The sequence below is a fragment of the Engystomops pustulosus genome, chromosome 8 (assembly GCF_040894005.1).
Source record: "Engystomops pustulosus chromosome 8, aEngPut4.maternal, whole genome shotgun sequence".
NCBI classification, from domain to species: domain Eukaryota; kingdom Metazoa; phylum Chordata; class Amphibia; order Anura; family Leptodactylidae; genus Engystomops; species Engystomops pustulosus.
The window spans coordinates 110,241,173-110,267,327 of record NC_092418.1 but is presented as its reverse complement, the minus strand read 5'-3'; the positions used below and the strand labels follow the sequence as shown (position 1 = coordinate 110,267,327).

At 40.3% G+C, this 26,155-nt stretch overlaps 1 protein-coding gene across 6 annotated transcripts in view; it reads right to left on the bottom strand.

The window, feature by feature from the left end:
- Positions 1-26,155, bottom strand: part of LRP1B (LDL receptor related protein 1B) — a 1,123,330-nt gene that overhangs the window by 662,319 nt on the left and 434,856 nt on the right. For all 6 annotated transcript variants that reach the window (XM_072122223.1, XM_072122226.1, XM_072122225.1 and 3 more), the window contains exons 4-5: positions 8,492-8,611; positions 6,613-6,741 (exon numbers count right to left, since the gene is read on the bottom strand). In XM_072122223.1, coding sequence (XP_071978324.1) covers positions 6,613-6,741; positions 8,492-8,611 — 249 coding nt within the window. The remainder of the gene's footprint in view (positions 1-6,612; positions 6,742-8,491; positions 8,612-26,155) is intronic.

Here is a 26,155-nt window from a genome sequence, read left to right as displayed (position 1 = left end):
TGCTGTGTGTGTGTGGGGGGAGGGGTCACATGTTGCATGTTGGCCTGGGTTTTTATTGTGTTTGAAATGCAGTAATGTAATTAGGCAAATCACCTCTCAGCTGTTGTAATGCGTTTCAAACACAATGAAAACCCAGGCCAACATGCAACGTGTGAACGCGCCTTAGTGTTTTGATTCCGTTTTGTAACTGAATCAAAACGCATCGTGGCGGGCCACGGCCGATCGCATATGCGTTTCTATGCAAACGCATATTGTGTAAATGCGGGACACCGGATGCTCATTGTGATGCATGCATTTACGTACAAACACATATGCGATCCACCCCAGTGCGTGTGGCATCACCCTTATTGTCACTTATGGTTAGTTGACTCCGCCTACTTGTGATGGCCACGCCTAAAGTAAATTGGCCCTGCCTATATCATGGGGCCGCTTTTAATCTTTTTCCAGGGCCACTTTAAATTCCCAGTCCGCCCCTGTATCTATCTATCTGTCTATTATCTATCTATCTATCTATCTATCTCCTATCTATCTATCTATCTATCTATCTATCTATCTATCTATTATCTATCTATCTCCTATCTATCTATCTATCTATCTATCTATCTATCTATCTACCCCATATCTATCTATCTATCTATCTATCTATCTATCTATCTGTCTATTATCTATCTATCTATCTATCCCATATCTATCTATCTATCTATCTATCTATCTATCTGTCTATTATCTATCTATCTATCTATCCCATATCTATCTATCTATCTGTCTATTATCTATCTATCTATCTATCTATCTATCTATCCCATATCTATCTATCTATCTATCTGTCTATCTATCTATCTACCCCATATCTATCTATCTATCTATCTATCTATCTATCTATCTATCTATCTCCTATCTATCTATCTATCTATCTATCTATCTATCTATCTCCTACCTATCTATCTATCTATCTATCTATCTATCCCATATCTATCTATCTATCTATCTATCTATCTATCTCCTATCTATCTATCTATCTATCTATCTATCTATTTCAAGTCATGCCTACTGTATGTGCATCAACTATCTCCGGCATTCTTGGTAGGCTTTGCTGCAATCGACACTACAATCTATCTATATATCTATCTATTGATCCATAGTATCTTTCTATCTAGTAATTATTTACATTTCTGACAATCTAATACATTTTTTGCTGTGCAGCTACCGCTGTGTACACAGGTAGCATAGCTAGAACTTGTGTTATAAGGCTGAGGACTAGAGATGAATGGACTTGACAAGTTTGGGTGTTGTGTTCCGTCTGCCTCACCCAAACATAGTCCTCAGTAGAGATATTCACGTTTGGGTGCAGCGTTGAAGTTCAACCCTCTGAACAATCATAGCCTTGGCTAGTTGTTTGGGGGCTCCATAGCTGGTTTGTCTTGGAGGCCCCTAACAACTAGCAAAGGGTAGAACCTTAACACTGCACCAGAATGTGAATGTTGGCTCCGCTCATCGCTACTTTGGACTATACATGATGGGTAAGATTCTTTAAAACTCCCTCCACCCCCTCGTATGTCACAGAGCATGCTCACAATACTCTCCCATCAAAGTGATTGACTTGCCTTCCTATAAATTCACCATCTGACAGATCATGAATTCCCTCCTGTATCCTGAATATCCATAGAACTTTCCAATTTCTGCTACTATCGGTCTTTAGACGGCCATCATGTCATCGTCGGCGCTTTTGGAGCACCTGTCCCTGCCGGGCCCCGCTATCTGAGGTCTATGGGGGCATCCCCGACCTGGAACTCCAACACCCCTAATGAGCCGGTCCTGGGTTTTGGTACGTAATCACTTGGATACGTTATCGCGTTGTGTGATTATATAGAATGAGGCTCATTGATCTGTAACATATCTCCGTAAAGTCAAGTTATTACTGTAGAAAGTTGTTGAATTGCGATGAATCACTTGTTGAAGTGGAATGTGACTTTAATTTACAGGTAGGAATTACTGTATTTCAATATATTGGAAGATTTTTCGCACTCTCCTCCATCTGCCGCAGAACATTTGCTTCTCATATAGTAAAATATAGATAATTTCTCTAAATTTCTTCCCAGTAGCATTTTCACAGGAACAACGTGCAAAGCGCTCACATCACTTAGCATATCTAATGTAAGAACACACGTCAATCACCGGGAGTCTATCATCTAATCCCACACGGAGATGGAGCAGCAATGGATCCGTCATTTTGGACAATGTTCACACTGTAAGATTCAGCAATGACAGAACCAAGAGAGAATTACAGGTCAATAATTTCTGTGTATGGAAAATACTGGGGAGGGGGGAATTAGAATTAGTCTATTATCTATCTATCCATCTATCTATCTATTTATCTATCTATCTAATATATATCTATTGTCTATCTATCTATCTATCTATCTATCTATCTATCTATCTATCTATCTCCTATCTATCTATCTATCTATCTATCTAAAGTTAGGAGAAAGTAGGCAGCACTCCAAAACGTCCAGTTGGTGGTATAAAAGGTGAGTTCTTTATTCCATGTTGACAGGTACAATAAAGTGCAACGTTTCGGCTCAACTTGGAGCCTTTTACAAGTTGAGCCGAAACGTTGCACTTTATTGTACCTGTCAACATGTGGTGGACAGGGTGCCCGTGATGGTGACAGCCGTAGTAGCAGGGACCAGACGGAGGCAGACATTGAACAGAAATAATTTACAGTTTTTTAGTGGAACCAACAGGAACAGTAGCAACGTGCCTTAACAGGATGGTGGAGTGCTGAGATGCAGTTGGAGGGAGCCACAGGATGTAGATCACCAGCCTGGATGCAAAGGGCAGGCTGGGAGATAGCTGTGTCCTAGCAGGATGCTTCAGCTTGTCCTGGATTGCTTCAGATATCACCCTTGAAGGTAGGATGATATCCCTTTCCTCTCACTAGCTAGCTCTTAGCTCCATTCTTCAGGCAGGGAGCTGAGCTCTCCTGCTGTGTCAGGTGTGCTGGCTGCACTGACTCTTAGCTGTATTGTAGACTAGAAACTGAACTCTAGAAGTTTCCTGACAAGGGGTTTTGTTACTCCCACTGGTCAGGTGGTGGCTACTCCTCCAATTACATCTCAGCTCACAGACATACAGTATAACACATGTGATTGGTTGCTGGAATTACATCACAGAAAATACTTAACTCCTGCCTTACCAGGCAGACTCTACCACTGCAGTGCTCATCTGTGTTACGTAGTTGTTATGTAGTGACATGCTGTGGGGCTGATCAGACCCTACACAGGCTGCAAGCTACATGGTGGGACGTATTCGCAACCACCACTCTGCCTTGCATCGGCGAGGGTGTTGCATATATATTATCTATCTATCTCCTATCTATCTATCTATCTATCTATCTATCTATCTCTTATCTATCTCCTATCTATCTATCTCCTATCTCTCTATTATCTATCTATCTATCTATCTATCTATCTGTCTCCTATCTATCTATCTATCTATCTATCTATCTCCTATCTATCTATCTATCTATCTATCTATCTATCTATCTATCTATCTCTTATCTATCTCCTATCTATCTATCTATCTATCTATCTATCTATCTAGGAGAATGAAAAAAGTTTAGCGGCACTGCTTAACAAATAAAGATGGGTGCACGCACTAACGGGTCGGCCAGATCCCCCAGTCCATAAGAAAATAGAAAAAATATGCGGCACTCCAATTTTGTGGGAAAAATTCAAGTGGTTTTTATTCCCAAGTCGCTACGTTTCAGCCTCATCCGAAGCCTTTCTCAAGCAATTGTCAAGGTGCATAAAGTTTCCCTTTATGGGAAGTGATACATAACATAGGTGGAGCTTGCATATATTAAAAGCCTCATATTATACATAGAAAGTGATTAATTATCATCTAATACATAAATAGCCTTACATAAGACAGTGAATCTTTACAGTGTACATAGTCCAAGTGTATCATCCAAAGTGTATATGTGAAATGACAGACAAACACTCTATCTATCTATCTATCTCCTATCTATCTATCTATTATATATCTATATATCTATATATCTCCGAATTAGAAGAAGCGAGCAGCACTCCAAAAGTCATATTCAAACGTTGGTGATCTTTACTGAGGCAAATGGGAACGTTTCGGTGTTGGACACCTTTTTCAAGCATATTGACAAGTGAACCACACAGGGTATATGAAGGAAACATGGGGCCACATGTATCACTCGCTTTTTCTGTTGTTTTTGCGCCTTTTCATTCAGGCGCACCGTTTTTGCGCCATTTTTGCGATTAAACGCCAAACTAGCCGCGCAGCAAAAATAAGCAGCTTTCCCTCATCTATCTTACCAATCCAGATGTTTTGCTGCGCCTAATGATATTCATCACTTGCTACGTTTTAATTTAGGCGCAAAAACGGGCGCAAAAACACTCCAGCCCAAAGGTGGCGTTATCTGAGAAGAAAGCACTGAGCCCCTTTGCAGAAGAGCTCATTTCTAGCAGCAAAGCTCAGCCAGACACTAGTACAGATAATAGGTACATGAGATACTCTGCAGACACTGGAACATATAATAGATACATTAGATACATTACAGACACTGGAACATATAATAGATACATTAGATACTCTGCAGACACTAGTACATATAATAGATACATTAGATACACTGCAGACACTAGTACATATAATAGATACATTAGATACACTGCAGACACTAGTACATATAATAGATACATTAGATACACTGCAGACACTAGAACAGTGGTGGCGAACCTATGGCACGGGTGCCAAAGGTGGCACTCAGAGCCCTTTCTGTGGGCACCCATGCCATCGCCCCAGCACACCAGACAGGACTTAAAGAATCTTCCTGCAGTTCCAAGCAACTTAAAAGATCCTGCTTTCAGTGATATTTTGATACTGAATAGACAGGGCCGAATTATCTTTGGAGGATCTTCTGTGGCCCCACGATTCTCTGTGTACAGAGGATCACTGGAAAGAAACTAAAATTATGCAAATTTTCCTAATTTATACTATGTTACTGTTCTCAGGAGGCCAATATGATTGTTGAAGAACAGGGAGCAATAAGTTACTGCTTTAATTTTTGGTTGGCACCTCGTGATAAATAAGGGGGATTTGGGGTTACTTTTTGGGCACTCGGCCGCTAAAAGGTTCGCCATCACTGCACTAGAACATATAATAGATACATTAGATGCTCTGCAGACACTGGAACATATAATAGATACATTAGATACATTACAGACAGGAGCTGCAGACTCTATTTACAGTTCATCACCTTCTATTTACAAAATATTCTGCAAAACGCTGAGCTCACAGCAAGAGAGAAGAGAACTTTGCACAAGTTTGCAGAATGTTGCAGATACTACAAACAAGTGTCCCCCATGTAATTCTGCACAGTGTCTGAGGGGGATATTGTGCAGAATTACAGGGGTGCAGCAGGAGACCAGCACTGGGGGATCCCCTCCAGGAGAAGCCCCTGCTGAGGAGGTCACTGGGTGCTGGGTGTCACACACCTGGGTGCTGCTGTGAGTGTTATCTTCATGCTGGGCTGTGGGAGAAGCAGAGAGGAGCTTGTAGCAGGATCACATGTAAGAGCCCGAATCTAACATTGCGCCTAAACTGCGCCAAAATTGCACCTAAACTGTGTTAAAGTAAAGTGATTAATAAGAGGCAGAAAATTACCTTATCACAGATGGTTGTAGCTTGTGATAATTCTGGCAAAACAGTGCGCCAGAATTTAGGCGCAACTACTACACTTAGGCGCACAAAAGTGATAAATGTGGCCCATGGTGTGCAATGCAGAAAAGGGGGGGTGCCCCACTAAGGGGCAGTTCTGCTTCACACCGACAAGGCATTAGTACTGCAGGTCCTACCTGATGAGATAGATAGATAGATAAATAGATATAAGATAGATAGATAGATAGATAGATAGATAGATAGATGATAGATAGATAGATATGAGATAGATAGATAGATAGATAGATAGATAGGAGATAGATAGATAGATAGATAGATAGATAGATAGATAGATAGATAGATAGGAGATAGATAGATAGATAGATAGATAGATAATAGATAGATAGATATATAGATAGATAGATAGGAGATAGATAGATAGATAGATAGATAGATAGATAGATAGATGATTGATAGATAGATAGATAGATAGATAGATAGATAGGAGATAGATAGATAGATAGATGATAGATAGATAGATAGGAGATAGATAGATAGATAGATAGATAGATGATAGATAGATAGATAGGAGATAGATAGATAGATAGATAGATAGATGATAGATAGATATGAGATAGATAGATAGATAGATAGATAGATAGATGATAGATAGATAGATAGATAGATAGATAGATAGATAGATAGATAGATAGTGGTAGATCTGGAATGACGGAAAGACTGACAGATAAGTAGGAGTTAAGGTTCAGTATGAATGAGGGGTATATAATTTCTTCTGTCTACTTTTATCCCACATGTAGACTTCACGGTTTCACATCCTATAATTAGTAACTTAACAAACAACACATAGGACGTGAAATCTGCGACAACTATTAGTTATCACACCCGGTTATTGGGACTTACCGTTTTTGGCTTTGCAAGATCGGTTGTCAGCCTGCATGATGTAGCCCTCCACACAGCTGCATGTGTAGGACCCGTGTGTATTCCTACAGGTCTGACTGCAGGACCCGTACACCGCGCACTCATCTACATCTGAAAGAGACATGACGGAGGAGATTAATCATCCATACGGAGCAATACGTTTACACGGGCCGAGCCGTATTATTTATTGTCACATCTCAGCATAAATAATCTAATAGTAATAATAATAATAGGGGCACAGAGCGCTGCACTTTGTTGGGCCTCACATGCACTTAAAGGGATAATCCACCCGAAGGCTGAGGCCACATGGGATAGGATTGTAGAAAATCTGCATTGGAAGTTTCTCTATAAACATGTATCCTGCAGCCTCAGACTGCATGAGAGGATGAAGCCAAGGTTAACTTAACAGCGGGCAACGCGCTGACACACTGTAACAGGTCTGCAGCTGTTTTGTGTTTCAATGTTGCTTGTTTGGTAGGTGATATAAGGACTAAGTGTCACATAGAATTATGGAAATACAGGGAAGTGAAAGACATCAGTATAAGCAAATATGTGTAATTAGATGTAAGATAGTGTATTAATATTTGTAATTATGTGGATAGATAGAACTTTGGAGTGCTGCCATTTCTTTGTATTAGATGGATAGATAGATGATAGATAGATAGATAGATAGATAGATGATAGATAGGAGATAGATAGATAGATAGATAGATAGATAGATAGATAGATAGATAGATAGATAGATAGATAGATATGAGATAGATAGGAGATAGATAGATATGAGATAGATAGATAGATAGATAGATAGATAGATAGATAGATACATATGAGATAGATAGATAGATATGGGATAGATAGATAGATAGATAGATAGATAGATAGATATGAGATAGATAGATAGATAGATAGATAGATGATAGATAGATAGATAGATAGATAGATAGATAGATATAAGATAGATAGATAGATAGATAGATAGATAGATGATAGATAGATAGATATAAGATAGATAAATAGATAGATAGATATAAGATAGATAGATAGATAGATGATTGATAGATAGATAGATATGAGAGATAGATAGGAGATAGATAGATAAATAGATGATAGATAGATAGGAGATAGATAGATAGATAGATAGATAGATAGATAGATAGATAGATAGATATGAGATAGATAGATAGATAGATATGAGATAGATAGATAGATAGATAGATAGATAGATAGATAGATATAGGATAGATAGATAGATAGATAGATAGATAGATATGAGATAGATAGATAGATAGATAAGAGATAGATAGATAGATAGATAGATAGATAGATAGATAGATAGATATTAGATAGATAGATATGAGATAGATAGATAGATAGATAGATATGAGATAGATAGATAGATAGATAAGAGATAGATAGATAGATAGATAGATAGATATTAGATAGATAGATATGAGATAGATAGATAGATAGATAGATATGAGATAGATAGATAGATAGATAGATAGATAGATAGATAGATAGACGGACAGATAGATAGAAAGAGATATATATTATCCATGCAGTGCCCCTGCTGCTGTGGTGCGCCAGTTATGCAGCTATTTATAAAAGCAGTAAAATCAATGAAGGCATTTTATGGGCGCTGATACCACGGTGTGGGATTCAGTGCAGTCTGCAGAGTGCAGTTTTCCTCTCTGGATTGCTATTGCAGTCATCATAAATAGTCACGGCTGCATCAAAGCTGTGACAATAATCAAGCTGAATTCTTCCTAAAACATGTATAGAATGCCAAGTGCAGCCTGCGGATACAATGCACAATGCGCTGCTACAGTGTGGGGTAGATAGAACAATGCTGCACACTTACCTCCACAGCTCCTCCTGTCTGCTGCAAGCTCATAGCCTTCCCTACAGTAGCACTGGGTGCTGTTTCTGCTGATCCCACATCGGTATTGGCAGTTCTTTTTGTGACACACTGATTGCAGTTCTGTAAGAGAAGAGTAAAAGAAAAGAAACATATATTTAATATAAAATCTTCAGGAATTCCTTAAGTGAAAAAAATGCTTGAGCGCTTGAAATATATTTTGAGTATATTGGAGCGTTCTTGCCTCACACCTCCATAGTCTTGTAATACCGAACTCTGCCAGTGGCCAAGAGTGTCACTGTTGCAAAAAGTAAAAATTTGTTTGTATTATCTTTGAAAAATAAAAAAAAAAAGTAAAAGAGACCTTGGGGGTTTTTTAGCATTTTCCTTCTTCCCTGGGCTCTTTTGTGCCTTAAAGGAAAACAATCACTTTGATTAAAAAAAAAGCAAACTACAGATTCTCACCCCGGCTCCTCTTCATTCCAATCCCAGAGCTGTCTTACCCTAAGTTTAAAACGCCTGGGATCAACTAGAAAAGAAAGTTATAAAAAGCAGCGTGGTGCACGGGGACAAGATGTCCAGTGCTCTGGGCTGCTAATTATGCACGCCCCCGCACCTCCCTTTCCCATGCTGAAAGAGAGGTATGGGGGCGTGCATAATTGGCAGCCCGGTGTGCTGGACATCTTTTCCCCATGCTCTGTGTTGCTAACTGTAAGTCTTTTTTCTAGTTGATCCCAGCATATCCAAGTAATTGCTTTCCTTTGGGTGAATATAATTTTGCACCTCCTTTATTTTTGTAGTTCTGGCTTTTTTCTCAAAAGCAGGGGGTTTTTTTAGACCGAATATTTGTCAGGACTGGAGTTCTTTTGCACAATTATTTGTACCATTTTAGGCACAAATCAATGTAAAATTAGGTGCAAACATCTGGAAGCAGGAGAAAAACAAAGACACATTTGGCACCAAACAGGAAACTGCTACACAGCAAACTCCGGCGCACTGCTGGAAGAAGGTGCCAAAAATTGCTGATACACCCCAATACACCCAAAAAGTCAATAAAATAAAACCAAAAAAAACTGCACAAGGCTAAGATAAATCTGCGCCCTTATTTTTCTAATATCATCCGACCTTGAAGTAAAAATACCTGGAGAATAAATTCCGAAATATAAAGTTTAAAATATGAATTTAATAGACCATAATGTATTGTTTTATCTCTTGTAATTCGTTTTCCTTAAATACCCGGTAAAATCTCTCCCCAGAATCAAATCAAATTGCGAGTCAAGTCTTTTGCAGAATCCATCCATTACTGCCACATCTCTTAAATCAATAGAATCTTATTTACAGACACATTCTTAGAATGAAATGGAGATCGAGAAGTTTAATAAAAGATCAATATAAATAAAAGTGTTATAATAATCCTGGGTAAAATGACAGTAAATAGAGGGGACGCCAGATACAAATAGTTTTTGCCTCGGGCAGGAAATGTAAGATCTTTAGAGGTGAAACGACGTCTCTTGTTGGAGTTAATCCTCTAAGATAATAACAAAAAAAATCCTTGTAAAAATAAATTACCTTGAAATAAATTAAAAGAAGAGATTTGGACAAGGTATTTGTATTTTTTGGAGATACAACAAAGGGCGCTTTAATTAGATATGGCAGCGCCGTTCCCCCGTGATGTTCCGGAACTGAAAAGAAAGGTGTTCAGTCTGTGCAATTCCATCCATTTATGTATGAGTGACAAGCAGAATTCCGAGATCTTTCCATCTTTGACAACCTCAAGCAATATTAATAGTCCCCCAATCCCTTTTGGAACAGAGGGGGTTCCCCAATGGTAACGCCTTTCACTATGAGCAGATGAGCACAGCTGGGTAGTCATAATGCATCAACGCAATCAAGCATTCAGCCAATTTACCTAGACTAGCATCAGCAGCTGAGTGGGTCATGCGAAAGAGCTCAAGAACATTCAAGGAACTGTCATCGTGCGAGACCCTTCCAAATCATCTCGTCATAGTGGTGCCCCCTTCTAAGTTAACTGACCATAACAACACGTCAGGAAGAAAGGTTCCAATTATTCAACAGAAGGATCTTTGGTGCTGGAACATTACACTAAACTACATGCATTGTGTTGCTGTAGAAAGACCTCAAGAACACTGATTGTGGAACCAGTAGTGGATGACAACATAGGCAGTTTGGGCGGTAGCCCGGGGCCCAAGACTTCTAGGGGCTTATGACAACCCAAACCACCCAGCAGATTTTATGCGGAGAAGGACTTTCACTCATGAAATCCTTGTACATGATCTCAATACACTTCTATACCGGAGCCATTTTGGGACCTTTTAAGGTCCTCCACAGGTCCCGAAACGACAGTTTTAAAGTAGGAAGAAGGGGCACATCCTTTATTCCCCAAGAAGCTTGATCCTAGTACCATATGAAGTAAATGAATCTCAGACTTGTAGGGGGTATAAAATTCATGCTGCCCAGGGCTCATGGCAGTCATAATCTGCCGAACCCTTAGTAAATTTTCCCACCACTCCTGTCAGCTGGAGTGGTCTACTGATTTTCATATGTCAGGTTGTTGTAGAAAGAGCTCAAAATAGTTTAAAGGAAACCTACCATGAGGAATCTACCATCAGAAGTAGATCTAATGGTAGATGTCTCCTGCTGCCTCTGATCTAATCTGTAATTCAATAATCATGGTACTTAACTTGTTAAAAACTTTATTTTGTTAATATGTAAATTATCTGCAGAGTTGGGCTTGGGGTAGCCTTAGCTCCCAGTGCCCGGCCAGGCTAGTACACACCCCATCACGGCTACTTCTGATCATTAGCAAGGCTCTTGAAACAGTTATAATGAAATATATGACAACAACTAGTTGTTGTCATAATAAAAAACATAAGTATTATCACACTGTCCTCCCAGCAGGCAGAGCTGGTACTTTCTCTAGCTAACATGTGATGCTTTGCTGAGATATTATGGAATTGATAGAGATGGTACTTTCTATAGCTAACTATGTGATGCTTTGCTGAGATATTATGGAATTGATAGAGATGGCACTTTCTATAGCTGACCATGTGATGCTTTGCTGAGATATTATAGAATTGATAGAGCTGGTACTTTCTATAGCTGACCATGTGATGCTTCACTGAGATATTATGGAGTTGATAGAGATGGTACTTTCTATAGCTGACCATGTGATGCTTCGCTGAGATATTATAGAATTGATAGAGATGGTACTTTCTATAGCTGACCATGTGATGCTTTGCTGAGATATTATGGAATTGATAGAGATGGTACTTTCTATAGCTGACCATGTGATGCGTTACTGAGATATTATGGTATTGATACTGAGAACTGAGAAAGAGAGCTTTGAGATGATGGGGCACATTTACTATGGGTCCACGGACCGCAATTCTGTCAGGTTTCCCGTCTATTTCTGTTCTGCGCTGAATCGCACAGGGGATTGTGTCACATGCGATCGGATTGTGACGCATCGGCGCCGGCTTGCATGCGACACAGTTTGGGGTGCTGGCTGTCGGACTGATTCGGACAAACCGTGGAATTTAAAAGTCAAATTGTGTCACTAGATCAGCACTTACATGCACCAGGAAGAAGATGTTGAACTCCGGCGGACCTGAGCGGCGAAGCGACACATTTAAGAAATCGGGCGCACGCTGTAAGGCAATCGCGGCATCTTCTGATTCCTCGTCGGACATTCTGGATCGGTGGATGCAACGGGACGGCTGTGTCATACTGGGCCAAAAGTAGATCATCTGGAGGTGTAGTTGGAAGTTGCCTATCCCGAATATTATTGAGAATACAGGTCTAAAGGTGTATGAGGAAGAAACCACTTATTAGCCCTTCCCCCCCCCCAGAGGCCCCTTATTCTCGTAGTGATTCCTTTAGTGCTCCTGGCACTATCTAACCAAAGGCGAGCCAACAAGAATATCTTATTTCCCATGATTCCACACTGTATAAGCTGAGCTGGGAGACGACGGCCCCTTCTGTTTCGGGCAGGTAGCAGGTGCGGAGAGGATTAGAATGTATCATAATACACTTTATCTTCCAAAGAAATAAAATCATTTCCAAAATGCATTCTGTCTTTCAAAACAGAACACATCATGAAGAAGAAGCCATGATGAGAGCATTGATATTCCGAAAACCATTACAGTCAAAAGAATCTTTGAAAACACAAAGTACAAAAGAAAAAATAAAAGTGCTCCTGGTTTATGCCATTGTTAGAAATGTAAGACGCGGCTGCGGATTTCACTTCCTCTCCGCCATTGTGCGCCAGAAGAAAAGGTGCTGGTAATTTTATGAATGACGCCGATGATTTAGTGACCCCCCCCCCCCCCCCCGATCCAGCGCTCAATAGATCCATCTTAATTAGCATTTCACTGACTTTGTCTCGATAGACAAAAAAAAATGTGGCCAATCAAAAATAATTTGTTTTCACGTGCAGATTGAGCGTCTCGCGCTATTGTCGTCTTGTCTGTTATCATCTCTGAGAAATTACATGTTTGTCGTCTCACTCGCATTGTACAATAGTTTGATCAGGATTTAATAAGTGAAGTTGGCCAAAAACATGAAATAAAGAAAGAAAAGAAATATGCAGTTTGTAGACAATGCAGAAGATATAATACACACATAATAGTAATAAGCTTTATTTCTATAGCGCCATCAGCTTTACAAACCATAAGGGACTTATACACATATAATATTACATAACAGAGTACAAACAGCCATATGGAACAACAGGGGTGAGGGCCCTGATCACAAGAGCTTACAGTCTATGAGGATGAGGGGTTGACACAAGAGCTTACAGTCTATGAGGATGAGGGGTGACACAAGAGCTTACAGTCTATGAGGATGAGGGGTGACACAAGAGCTCACAGTCTATGAGGATGAGGGGTGACACAAGAGATTACAGTCTATGAGGATGAGGGGTGACACAAGAGCTTATAGTCTATGAGGATGAGGGGTGACACAAGAGCTTACAGTCTATGAGGATGAGGGGGTGACACAAGAGCTTACAGTCTATGAGGATGAGGGGTGACACAAGAGATTACAGTCTATGAGGATGAGGGGGTGACACAAGAGCTTACAGTCTATGAGGATGAGGGGTGACACAAGAGATTACAGTCTATGAGGATGAGGGGTGACACAAGAGCTTACAGTCTATGAGGATGATGGGGTGACACAAGAGCTTACAGTCTATGAGGATGAGGGGTGACACAAGAGCTTACAGTCTATGAGGATGATGGGGTGACACAAGAGCTTACAGTCTATGAGGATGAGGAGGTGACACAAGAGCTTAACAGTCTATGAGGATGATGGGGTGACACAAGAGATTACAGTCTATGAGGATGAGGGGTGACACAAGAGCTTATAGTCTATGAGGATGAGGGGTGACACAAGAGCTTACAGTCTATGAGGATGAGGGGGTGACACAAGAGCTTACAGTCTATGAGGATGAGGGGTGACACAAGAGATTACAGTCTATGAGGATGAGGGGGTGACACAAGAGCTTACAGTCTATGAGGATGAGGGGTGACACAAGAGATTACAGTCTATGAGGATGAGGGGTGACACAAGAGCTTACAGTCTATGAGGATGATGGGGTGACACAAGAGCTTACAGTCTATGAGGATGAGGGGTGACACAAGAGCTTACAGTCTATGAGGATGATGGGGTGACACAAGAGCTTACAGTCTATGAGGATGAGGAGGTGACACAAGAGCTTAACAGTCTATGAGGATGATGGGGTGACACAAGAGATTACAGTCTATGAGGATGAGGGGTGACACAAGAGCTTACAGCTTACAGTAGATAGGGAGATAGATAGATAGATAGATAGCAGCACTCCTAGACAGATAAGGCACTAAGTGCGCCAGCATATGGTGGTGTCTCCCAAAACCCCCGGCACAGCCTCCTAATAAATGTTATTGGGAAGCAGCGCAGGCAGTGCCAGCAGAAAACTTCTACGCAAGGTCTAACCTGGCGAAGAATCACGAATCACGCATAGCCAGGCGTACAAGCTGTGATAAACGTGGTCCATAGTTTCAAGTGCAAAAACTGTACTCTTCATACAATGCAATGTTTTGTCAACACCCTTTTGCATCAACAATATCATGCAAGAATGTTACCAAAATGTTGCATGGAATAAACACTACATGTTTTTCACTTGAAACCATCTGTCTAAGAGGCCTGTTTCTTTTTTTTTGAAGGACTTGTCACCCAGTCCTATAGTGGCGCGCACTCACACATAATTTGTTTGATCTTCCATCTTTAGGTGTGCTACTCTTGGCCTTCTCTTTTTGGAAATAGATAGACAATCCATAAGGTAAATAAATAACCAAAGATAACTTCAAACACATTCTACATGGGAAAATAGTCGTAATTCTTGGCTGAGGGCCAGGAACTGTGACTATTTAAAGGCCGGAATGCAGACAAGATAAATCCCCCTATAGAATACAAATTAAACAGATAAATTGATAAATTACTGATTATAGACAGAGAATGATAGATAGGTAGATAAATAGATAGACTGATACTTTAGATTATCAGATAAATGGAAGGAGGTATACATATATAGTAGATACACAAATGAAATAGGGAATGTATAACTCTGATTTTGTAGCAGAACTCTGAGCACCAAAAGTATAAGAGAAAAGTTCACACACACTAACTAATAAGCTTCTATTTCCATTCACGCGTTCCATTCACTAAGCAACCCAATAGATAATTCTCCTCTGTGTGTCCTGGAATCTGGAGTCATCTAACATTTACATTTGAAATATACACTTTATTAGGTACACCTGTCCAACTGCTCGTTAACACTTAATTTCTAATCAGCCAATCACATGGCGGCAACTCAGTGCATTTAGGCATGTAGACATGGTCAAGACAATCTCCTGCAGTTCAAACCGAGCATCAGTATGGGGAAGAAAGGTGATTTGAGGCCTTTGAACGTGGCATGGTTGTTGGTGCCAGAAGGGCTGGTCTGAGTATTTCAGAAACTGCTGATCTACTGGGATTTTCACACACAACCATCTCTAGGGTTTACAGAGAATGGTCCGAAAAAGAAAAAACATCCAGTGAGCGGCAGTTCTGTGGGCGTGAATGCCTTGTTGATGTCAGAGGTCAGAGGAGAATGGGCAGACTGGTTCGAGCTGATAGAAGGGCAACAGTGTCTCAAATCGCCACCCGTTACAACCAAGGTAGGCAGAAGTGCATCTCTGAACGCACAGTACGTCGAACTTTGAGGCAGATGGGCTACAGCAGCAGAAGACCACATTGGGTTCCACTCCTTTCAGCTAAGAACAGGAAACTGAGGCTACAATTTGCACAAGCTCATCGAAATTGGACAGTAGAAGATTGGAAAAACGTTGCCTGGTCTGATGAGTCTCGATTTCTGCTGCGACATTCGGATGGTAGGGTCAGAATTTGGCATCAACAACATGAAAGCATGGATCCATCCTGCCTTGTATCAACGGTTCAGGCTGGTGGTGGTGGTGTCATGGTGTGGGGAATATTTTCTTGGCACTCTTTGGGCCCCTTGGTACCAACACCACAGCCTACCTGAGTATTGTTGCTGACCATGTCCATCCCTTTATGAGCACAATGTACCCTGTAACATCTGATGGCTACTTTCAGCAGGATAATGCGCCATGTCATAAAGCTGGAATCATCTCGGACTGGTTTCTTGAACATGACAATGAGGTCACTGGACTCAAATGGCCTCCACAGTCACCAGATCTCAATCCAATAGAGCATCTTTGGGATGTGGTGGAACGGGAGATTCGCATCATGGATGTGCAGCCGACAAATCTGCGGCAACTATGTGATGCCATCATGTCAATATGGACCAAAATCTCTGAGGAGCTTTCAGCACCTTGTTGAATCTATGCCACGAAGAATTGAGGCAGTTCTGAAGGCAAAAGGGGGTCCAACCCGTTACTAGCATAAAAAGTGGCCGGTGAGTGTATATATATATATATATATATATATATATATATATACTTTTTTGTGTATAAAAGGGAAGTTCTAAATTTTCCAATTACTCAGCACCCCCTAATAATGAGTTGGGAATTCTGTGATACTAGGAGTAGTAGTACCATGGAATTTTCTTAGACTTGATTGCAGACGCCTCTAATGACCTCCTATGAATGCCACGCCGCGCTCCCATTATAATTGGCTGCAGTGCAGAGACTTTCTATAGGTCACCAGTCATTCTCACAGTTGACTTTAGCTGAAATTGCCGGAACCGTCTGGCTGCACGTTCTCAAGGTCCCTCTAGGATCAGAGCTGTATATTTCAACCAACTGTAAATGATTTTTTTTTTTCCCCGAGAAGATATACAGAAAACACCTGATTTCTGGCAAACTTCAGACAAATTACACACACCAGCTGCGTAACCAGCTCTGACTGCTGGGGGGAAGCAATTATAACTGCCAATTGGATTGCAGTGAGTAGAAGTAATTATGTGCGCCTCGCCATTGTGCCGGTGGTTATATACATATATCGCAGGTCGTATTTTTTTATAGAGTTGGGAAAGTAGGGAGTTTAACTAATGAATTACTGGAGAGATGAAAGTGAACAAACAAGAGCATAGATACAGGAATGGATTTGCTCATTTAAATCTCAATACAAGGTATAAAAAAATGTCAACTCCAAAGGTGTTTTCCAGATTGATATTAAAGTTATCAATATGAAAATGAAGGGGGTCCAATTTCTGAAACCCTTCCCAATGAGCTATTCTCAGCTTCCTCCACTACTAGAATTCATCTTCAATCAATAAGGAAACCTGTAGGTCTTCAAACTCCCTACAGTGCCCCCACAGGGAAAATGAAGCATTACATGGTATCTGTTGAAATCAATGGCGCACATTTACTTACTCGTCCCGTTGACGCCGCTGATCCGGAATGTCCAATGAGTATTTGGAGCTGCCGCGATTCATGTGCGCCCAATATCCTACACGTGTCGCTTCCCCGCTCAGGTCCGCCAGACCCGGTGTATGTGAGTGCTGATCTTGCGACACAATTTTGAAAGTTAAATTCTGCAGTTTGTCCGAATCAGTTGAGTTGTTTTTAAAAAAAAAAATAGATTTTCTCTCTACAAACTCATGGGGACTAATATATCATTACTTCTACAATAGTATTTTGGCATAAGCATGACAAAAAAAGTTGCATATGTCCTGCATGTTTTTTTATGCTCAGTAGAGGGCTAATTGATTCACATATTGCTGACTTTGTGACCTACGGGTGTATCACAGGTGTCATTCGGAATGATGATCAAACCAAACAGCTGTTGGAGTAGCATCCATGCACTCACAACTTATACTTACAACTTCATTCAGTGCCTGTTAGACAAGTCTTCTGGCATTTGCTGATTCATAAACGTTACTGTTCTTTGGCTGTACCCAGAACCTTTGCTTGTACCTTTTCACTATTCTATTGCCTTATGATTTTGTATCGCTCTGCTACCTTGGTTTGTCTAAACTCGTAATTTGTCTGTCTTGTCACCCTTGTTTGTCAGTCTAAGTTCCTCTTGCAGATACTTGCAGATTATAGATAATCACTGGAGGTCCAGAGCAACCAGAACATCCATTTAGGGATAGCTGTCCTCGGATACGACCACTGCTGCTGGAGGGTTTGCATTAAAAAAACAACTAGTTTTTGCATATGAAATGACCATGAGTTATTGGATGATACATGGCCATCCTGTGGTATCAAAGTGGTCAGGTGGTGCTCAATAGCTCATGTGTGCCCACCACTTCCATGGCGAGGGTGTGGTCCTATTGAAGGACAGCTATCGTGTTTGTAAAGGACAACCTGACTAAATGTATGGGAAATTATCTTCACACAGGTCATTTTAGCAACTGAAGAATTTTTTTTGCAAATGAAGAAATGCTGATGAATTAATTTTAATGTGAACGCCCAGATGGGAATACTCCTTTAATATGATACCTTAAAAAGTCCAGAGTTCCCCTCACACAATACTCCACATGAGGGCTTGCCTTGTATTGTCCCCTTACCCCACCACCAACAGCAAATTTCATATTGCCCCTATTGTACCAGAGATACTCACCTTAGCAACATTCATGCACCAGAATGGAAATATACCCCAGGTTTGACCAGGCATACATTTCAGCTACAATCTGTGCCACATTTTTGGACACCCCCATCTTGGCACTCCTTACTTCCCACACTGCTGCACCCCTTTTTTTTAAAAACTGGTGAGCAGGGCCTCAAAAAGGGCAAAAAGTCTTTCATTCCATGACATTTATTTCTTGTTTGCCAAAAAAAGGAATTATTCATCAACCCCATTGACTTCAACGTCAACTGAGAAACCTAGGAGCAAGTGGTCACAGCAGTGCCACCACAGGAAAATTGAAGTATTACAGATCACATTGGAAAAACATTAGCAATCTCTTTGAATTGAAATCTCTGCCCCGTAAGCGAGAACGTAACTGAATAATTTACAATTTCTAGATATGAGCAGTGTCAGTTTTTTTTTTGTCTGATTCTCCTTATTCCGAGCTATTATGCATTTAAAGTGTATTGAAGATGAGAAAATCCATGCAGAATTGATTGAATAAAATATTCAGCCCATTGCTACGGAGATTCTTTTTTTATGCACTTGCAGTTATTTCTATTTTTATTTTGTTTTTGTCCCCGTATAAGAACAACTCGGAGACTGAACGTTTATTTAGGCCACCCCAGTATTCATGCCAGTCGCCTAATGAGACACATTTCTGTTTATGTCGATATCAAAAAAAGAGTCAAAAAAAGTAAATATATCTGTGAAGGTTTGGAGCACACAATAGATTTCCGTAGAAATGTTGCCCGTTGTTATTATGAAGCAGACAAATAGCCTGACCCCTTCGGTGGTTGCAATCACATTCTTTGTCAGTCACTTATATGTTTTCATCATCCATACTCCTTGGGATTTTATTGTGTTTTGCCTTGGATAGGACAGAGAAAACTGAACTATCCAAAGTCTTTGTTTCCAAGTAACCTGAATGAAAGGTGAACAATATCTTGTGTGGGAGTCAAGTGGAACTTGAAAAAAGATGATGTGTGGAAGAAATGGACCTCAGCAGAACAGTGCTCGTGGCTATGAAACATCTAATTTTATCTTTTGTTTAAAGGATCTTTTTCAATTTTATGAATTTTGTTGCTTGGCAAAAAATATCATATGATTTTCTGATTATTGAATGGTCACTAATGTTTTCAAAAGCATTGTATAGATCAGTAGAACAAGCAGCCACATGGAACTTTGTAATATATTGTACAATCAGCAATATCGGGAGATCATGGCCAATGGGGTCCTGCTTCTCGTCTTTCCGAAGATGAGGGAGCAGGCCAATCCTTGCTTCCGTGTCTTTTTTTCATCATCGTGCTTGTGCTTCCCGGTTAAAAAGGCACCTTGACCCAGTGGGGGTCATTTATTAAGGGCCCGATTCGTGTCTTCCTGACGTGTTACCCGAATATTTCAGATTTGCACCGATTTTCCCTGTATTGCCTCGGGTTTTTGGCTCATCGGCGCCGGCATGCATGCGACAGAAATCTGGGGGGGGGGTTATGGTGTCCGAACAAAAACCCGATGGATTCGGAAAAACCGCCGCATTTAAAAAAAAAAAAGTGTCGCTCGGCACGCGCTTACCTTCACTTAGCCCGGCTCGGTGTACTCCAGTGCGTTCCGATGCTCTTCAGTGCAGCAGCGACATCTGGTGGACGTCGGAGGAACTGCCTTAGTCAATCGCTGGAAGACCCTTATCCACTGCAGAGAACGCGCCACTGGATTGCGAATGGGCCGGGTAAGTAAATCTGCCCCAATGTCTTTAGCCTGGTAGATCTTCCCAAAGGGGTGTGTGCTGCTTTTGTTCATATCCAAAGTTCCTGACCTCTGACCTGCTTTGGCCTCTCTCTTGCATTTTCTGCTTGATCAAGAATTTGCTGGGAAGAAGCAGCCTTAAACAAAATGCTGTCCCAGGGTTATAGAGGAAAAAACACCAAAGGGTAGCTAACTTTAACACCCCTTGCCTTTTAGTCCTTCTCAAATGTGTGTACCGTATTTTTCGGACTATAAGACACACAAAAAATCCTTTGATATTCTCATAAATCAAAGGTGCGCCTTATAGTCCAGTGCACCTTATATTTAAACTATACTTACAGACAACAGCCCCCTTGTACTGTGCATAGGTCTGCCACCTACTTGTCATCCATCCTTATAATCAGGTGCGCCTTATATATGAATTGTACTTACAGACAACACCTGCCTTGAACTTTGCACCGGTCTGCCACCTGCTGGTCATTCATCCTTATAATCAGGTGCGCCTTATAGTCCAGTGCGCCTAATATATGAACCTAGATGTTTTAGCAGGCATTTATTGATGGTGCGCCTTATAATCCGGTGCGCCTTATAGTACAAATAATACAGTATTCTACATAAATTTCTAAGTTCATCTTGACCTAACCTTGATCCATTTCTATAAGCTTTAACTGTTGACTGCCTTGACCCTGAAGCCTCTCTGACTATCCTCTCTGACTATTTTGGCACCTTCTCACCCTCTTCGCTAGCTGTCACTAGTAGTGGGACGATTTGGAAAGTGAAGTTCAGATCCTTGGAGGATAAAAACAAGGTTAAACCAATATCACAGCATAATTTAACCCACTATTTTTTATATTTGTGTCCCCTTTTTAACTTTACCAATATGAAAATGTATTTCTTTGATTGCTTTATATTTTTATATTTTTAAGTATTTTATTTTTAATATCCAGGATCCAAAAGGTAAAAAATCCAATGACTTCTAGGTCAACATTTCCACTACATACTTTGCGTATTGCAGGCGACCTAAGGTTAAAAAAATACTACTAGATTCCTGACGATATAGAAATCAACACAGACATTAAAAGGGAAATAATGTGGAGGCTAGGAGGCCATGTTCAGAATTGCAGATGATGAAATTCACTGATAAAAGATAAAATTGTCAATGAATGGTTGAAGAATAAGAAGCAATTGAGGAGCAGTCAAGAATGTAAAAAATAATTATAATAAACTGTCGACTGCTTAAAATGACTAATTCCAAGTAATTGCTATAAGTCTTTTTGATGAAATGGATGGAAATCCAATTCACATGTGGCAAATTTGTTGTACTTTTGTGATTGTCCAATTTATTCGAGTGAGGCTTGAGAAATCTATGAGAATGAGAAAATATGTGGACATTCCGCAACAAATCTACTATGCATCAATTTGCCCCCAGTCACCCCAAGATCCTCAGGGGCTTCAATGTGGGGGTTTGTATCCATTAGCCATGTTGGAACCTAAGTAAGGGACAGAGGGTGCTTAGAGGTTATAAGAGTAACACACACAAGTACAAAGAAGAGAAGCAATGACTGGTTGACCAAAGACAGTTGTCCAATGCCTCCAAAATAGCTGACTATGATTCAGGAAGACAGGAGGAAAGAAAGCGGATCTGCGGACCTACTCATTGACATGTTGACCAAAAACGTCTGCACATTTCCTCCTAAATGGCTTCTAGAAAGAAAAATATTTGAAGAAGAGAAGAAAAAGTTGGGAGGCCATTAACTATGATGACTGCAGGATGGCCAACCCTCGACACCTCGACAACTGTATTTTTCGATATTAAAAAGAAAAGTCAAATTTGCTAATTCGCCGGGACTGGTCATCCATCTTTTGCATATTTGATGCCCACTTGACGTTCATTCCCTCAATGATCAACATGGTTCTCAAGCTGACCTTCCTTAACCAACAGAGAACATATGCACATCTGGCTGCACTGGGCATTCACGTGTTTGGGGGGAGTCAATGTTTTACAATTATTCAAAACCTTAAAGAATAATTGATCTGATTTATAGCTACAGGAGGAGGGGAGAAAGGGGCAACACCCCAGCAGTTGTACTCTACCTGCCTACAGACAAACTGATAGACCATGCGGTAAAGAAATTGTTTGTACTTTGATTGTTGTAACACAATTCAGTTTTAGAGTCTTAGAAATGGAAGGAAATAGAAAAAAAATATAAAATTTCAGCTCTCAACACAAAAGGGCTATTCCATTTAAATTAAGAAAAGCCTAATGGGTGACCAAATGACCAGATACAGGCGCCTTCTATCTTAAAAATGGCTGCCGTGATTGACAACGTAAGCTACTCTGTCCATACCAAGGAGAAACAAATACAGGCGGTCCCCTACTTAAGGACACCCGACTTACAGACAACCCATAGTTACAGACGGACCCCTCTGCCCACTGTGACCTCTGGTGAAGCTCTCTGGATGCTTTACTATAGTCCCAGACTGCAATGATCAGCTGTAAGATGTCTGTAATGAAGCTTTATTGATAATTCTTGGTCCAATTACACCAAAAATTTTGAAACTCCAATTGTCACTGGGGCAAAAGAAAAAAAATTGTCTAGAACTTCCATTATAAAATATACAGTTTCGACTTACATACAAATTCAACTTAAGAACAAACCTCCAGACCCTATCTTGTATGTAACCCGGGGACTGCCTGTACTCCCAAAACTGATTGATTTGATTAGTTGAAAACACGGAAGTTTACATTTAAAACATGGAATATTCTGGTATTTATATACTCACAAGAGTATTTCCCGATGTTATAGGATCTGAATGTACTTGATACAGAATTGAAAATTCTTAAGCAATTGACTCAACATTCTGTAGACACCAGAACATCTTAAGATCCTGAAGGAATAACGCTGACTTATCACAGTTTACTCAAACACCTGAAACCTCTCAAAGGAATCCGTAATCTCTGGCAATCTCTCTGGGGAGTAATAATGGTTTCTAGCAGTCTGCAGCTAAATCAGGAAGTTAAACAAGATCTGTATCTCCTGTCTTTCTATCTTCCTATTTGCTGCCATTGTAAGTAAGATAAGAAATGGATTCAGGGTTCCACCGAACTTTGTGCACAGTGTTACAAATACACTCACCGTAGCACAAGCGAAAAATCAGATTTTTTTTCTGCCAAATTGTCAATAACGTGACAAGGTCTTTCGCTCTTTATTGGTTTTCTTCTCTGATAGCCGCCAAAAGATATTGTCTATGTATTGACCAAAGTCTAGGAGGCATCTACAGATGTCCACAGTGTGTCCTTCAGATCAATGTCTCAAGCTTCTCTAACTTCGCTGCCTTTGATACTAAAGTGTCCAATTAAAATGTCAACTGTACTACGGCATTCAAAAATCTTATAGACCCTTCCACTTTTTCGATATATGTTGCGGCCTTGTTATAAAATAAAAAATCCTCACGTTTCCCTACATGGCTCTGCACTTTTAATAAAAAATGTAAAAAAAAAAACCCCAAAATGATAGAAACATGTCTAAAAGGAGAATCTAAAATCTGGGCTTGAAATAAGTGTTCAGAAACTTTATTCCACACCTTTGATGGAGCTTTCAGTCAATATTGTCCTTGGGTATGAGGGTTCCTTTTTTAATCTTGGACTTTTCTTTCTCTCTTCTCTCAGGTTGGATGAGACTGTTGGTGGACAGTTATTTTGAGGCCTCTCCTGAGACGTTCCATTGGGTTGTCTCAAGGGGCATAAATAGAAGAGGCAGGGACTCATAGAATACATCCGAATGGGGCCCCCATACATATTTGTATGCTCACACATATGAGTTACAATCACACACAGTATATACACACCATATATACATACATACATACAGCACATACACACATACATACAGTAGCATATACACATCCAAATTATGCACATCACATATGCACAAACATCTAGAGCATATACACATCACATATAAACACTCATACAGCATATACACACATACAGTATATACACACCCAATACTCCAGATGCTTGGGCCCCCAAACAATGTTGGCCCCATAGCTGATACTCCTGCACTTCTGCCCATGGTTGTCTCCTTTTTACTGTGTGGCATTGAGTGTAGCATCTTTTTGATCTCAGCACAAAGCCATAACATACAGGAGCAAACAATTGAAAGGGTCTGAAGACTTTCTGAATGCGCTGTATATTATATGTAATTTCATGGAGTCAGGAATGTTGTATTTTTGGCTCTATTCATACTATCTCCGTCCGAATGAAAAGCATTCTTTTATTTGTTAACACTTCAGAAACCACAGCAAGACGTGACTCCATTGGAAACCAGAGAGGTCTGTCCATTGTTACTCACAAGACAGTTGTATACACAAAGTATAACCCTCTGATTTTGGGTCTTTTTCTTTCTTTGGTGTAATTTCTGAAAATATTTATCCAGAGTAAATAACTCTTCCTAGTGCAATGTCCTTTCTGTGCTGTTTGCCCTGAGACAATCCAGTGTCTTCCCCTTGTTCTTGATAAAGTTATATGAGTCTAATACATTGAGTATTACATATTACATTTTTTTCGACGTCACTCTTATTGGTGTAATCTAGACATATTTTTGACAAGCAAAACTTTTGATTATTGCCACAGAGTCACCCGGCCTGGGATGTTCAATTGTATGCTGCTGAGTTGTAATCAATTGCTCATAAAATTATTAAGGCTTAATTATTAATTAGTTGTGTGCTGACTAATGAGGGGATCCAAGAAAGTATCCAAAATGGAACCCCCGCCAGTAACACCCGTGATCAATTCCGCAGCTGATTACGGATGTAAACACATCAAATGCCACCGGCAAAGCCTCCAGCGTGGCTGGTGGACTGATGGAGAGGTGATGAGGCATGGGTGACCTCATTGGAGAGTGATGATCTTCCCCAAAATGGCAGCGCTCACACATCACCAGCAGGACCAGCAAGTTCGGAGTGCATGGGACACATGTTTTAATGCTGCCGGCAATCAATGCTGGCAAGTGGTTTAAGCCAAACCCAGACCCAAACTCAGTTTAGGGACTTAAACCCAAAATTCTGAAAGAAGTTCAGTTGTGGGTTTGGGAAGGACCCAAACTGTGCGATTGAGGTTTGCTCAACTCTAGTGCTGACACTTGACCCAGAAAGCTTTTGGCTCTGTGATCTGCATAGTGACCGGATCTCTTTTATATGGGGAATAGACTCCTTAAATTTTCCAGAATTGGGTGCAGCTACCACTCCTCATTTTACTCCCCTGGTACTCTCAAAGGCAATTAAAAAAACATTTTTCAATAAAATTTGCCACAGTTCATAGTGGACCCATATCACTAGGCTATGTTTTATGTCCTTGAGGACTATTAAACCCCAAAGTGTAACTGGAAGACCCTTGGTCCTATTGTTACATGTTCTATTCAAAGTACTGATGTCTTGTTATATATCACACAAGCTTTAGGCTCCCTTAGTCTCCAGGAACTATGGCAACTTATGGCAACTTTTGCACCACCTGAAGCTCCACCCCTACTGCAACTACCGTTTCCAGACAACTAAGGCATCATCAATCTTTTTTTTTTAATTTTATGACTAAAGTTTGGATTATTAAGTAACAAGAACCCAATTTTTTTTTTGTAGGACGTGGGAAAAAAGCGTAAAACTTTTCAACAGTGTCTGGTAGTTGTTCATTTCTTAGACATTTCTGATTAGATTTTGTCTCTCTGCAAGCAAAGCAATAAGAAAGATCTCAGCTGCATTAAATGTGGATTTGTTTAACTGTGATTTATGAATAAGCCAGGACAGATTTCAATTATTGAACAAAATAGGCATGTTAAT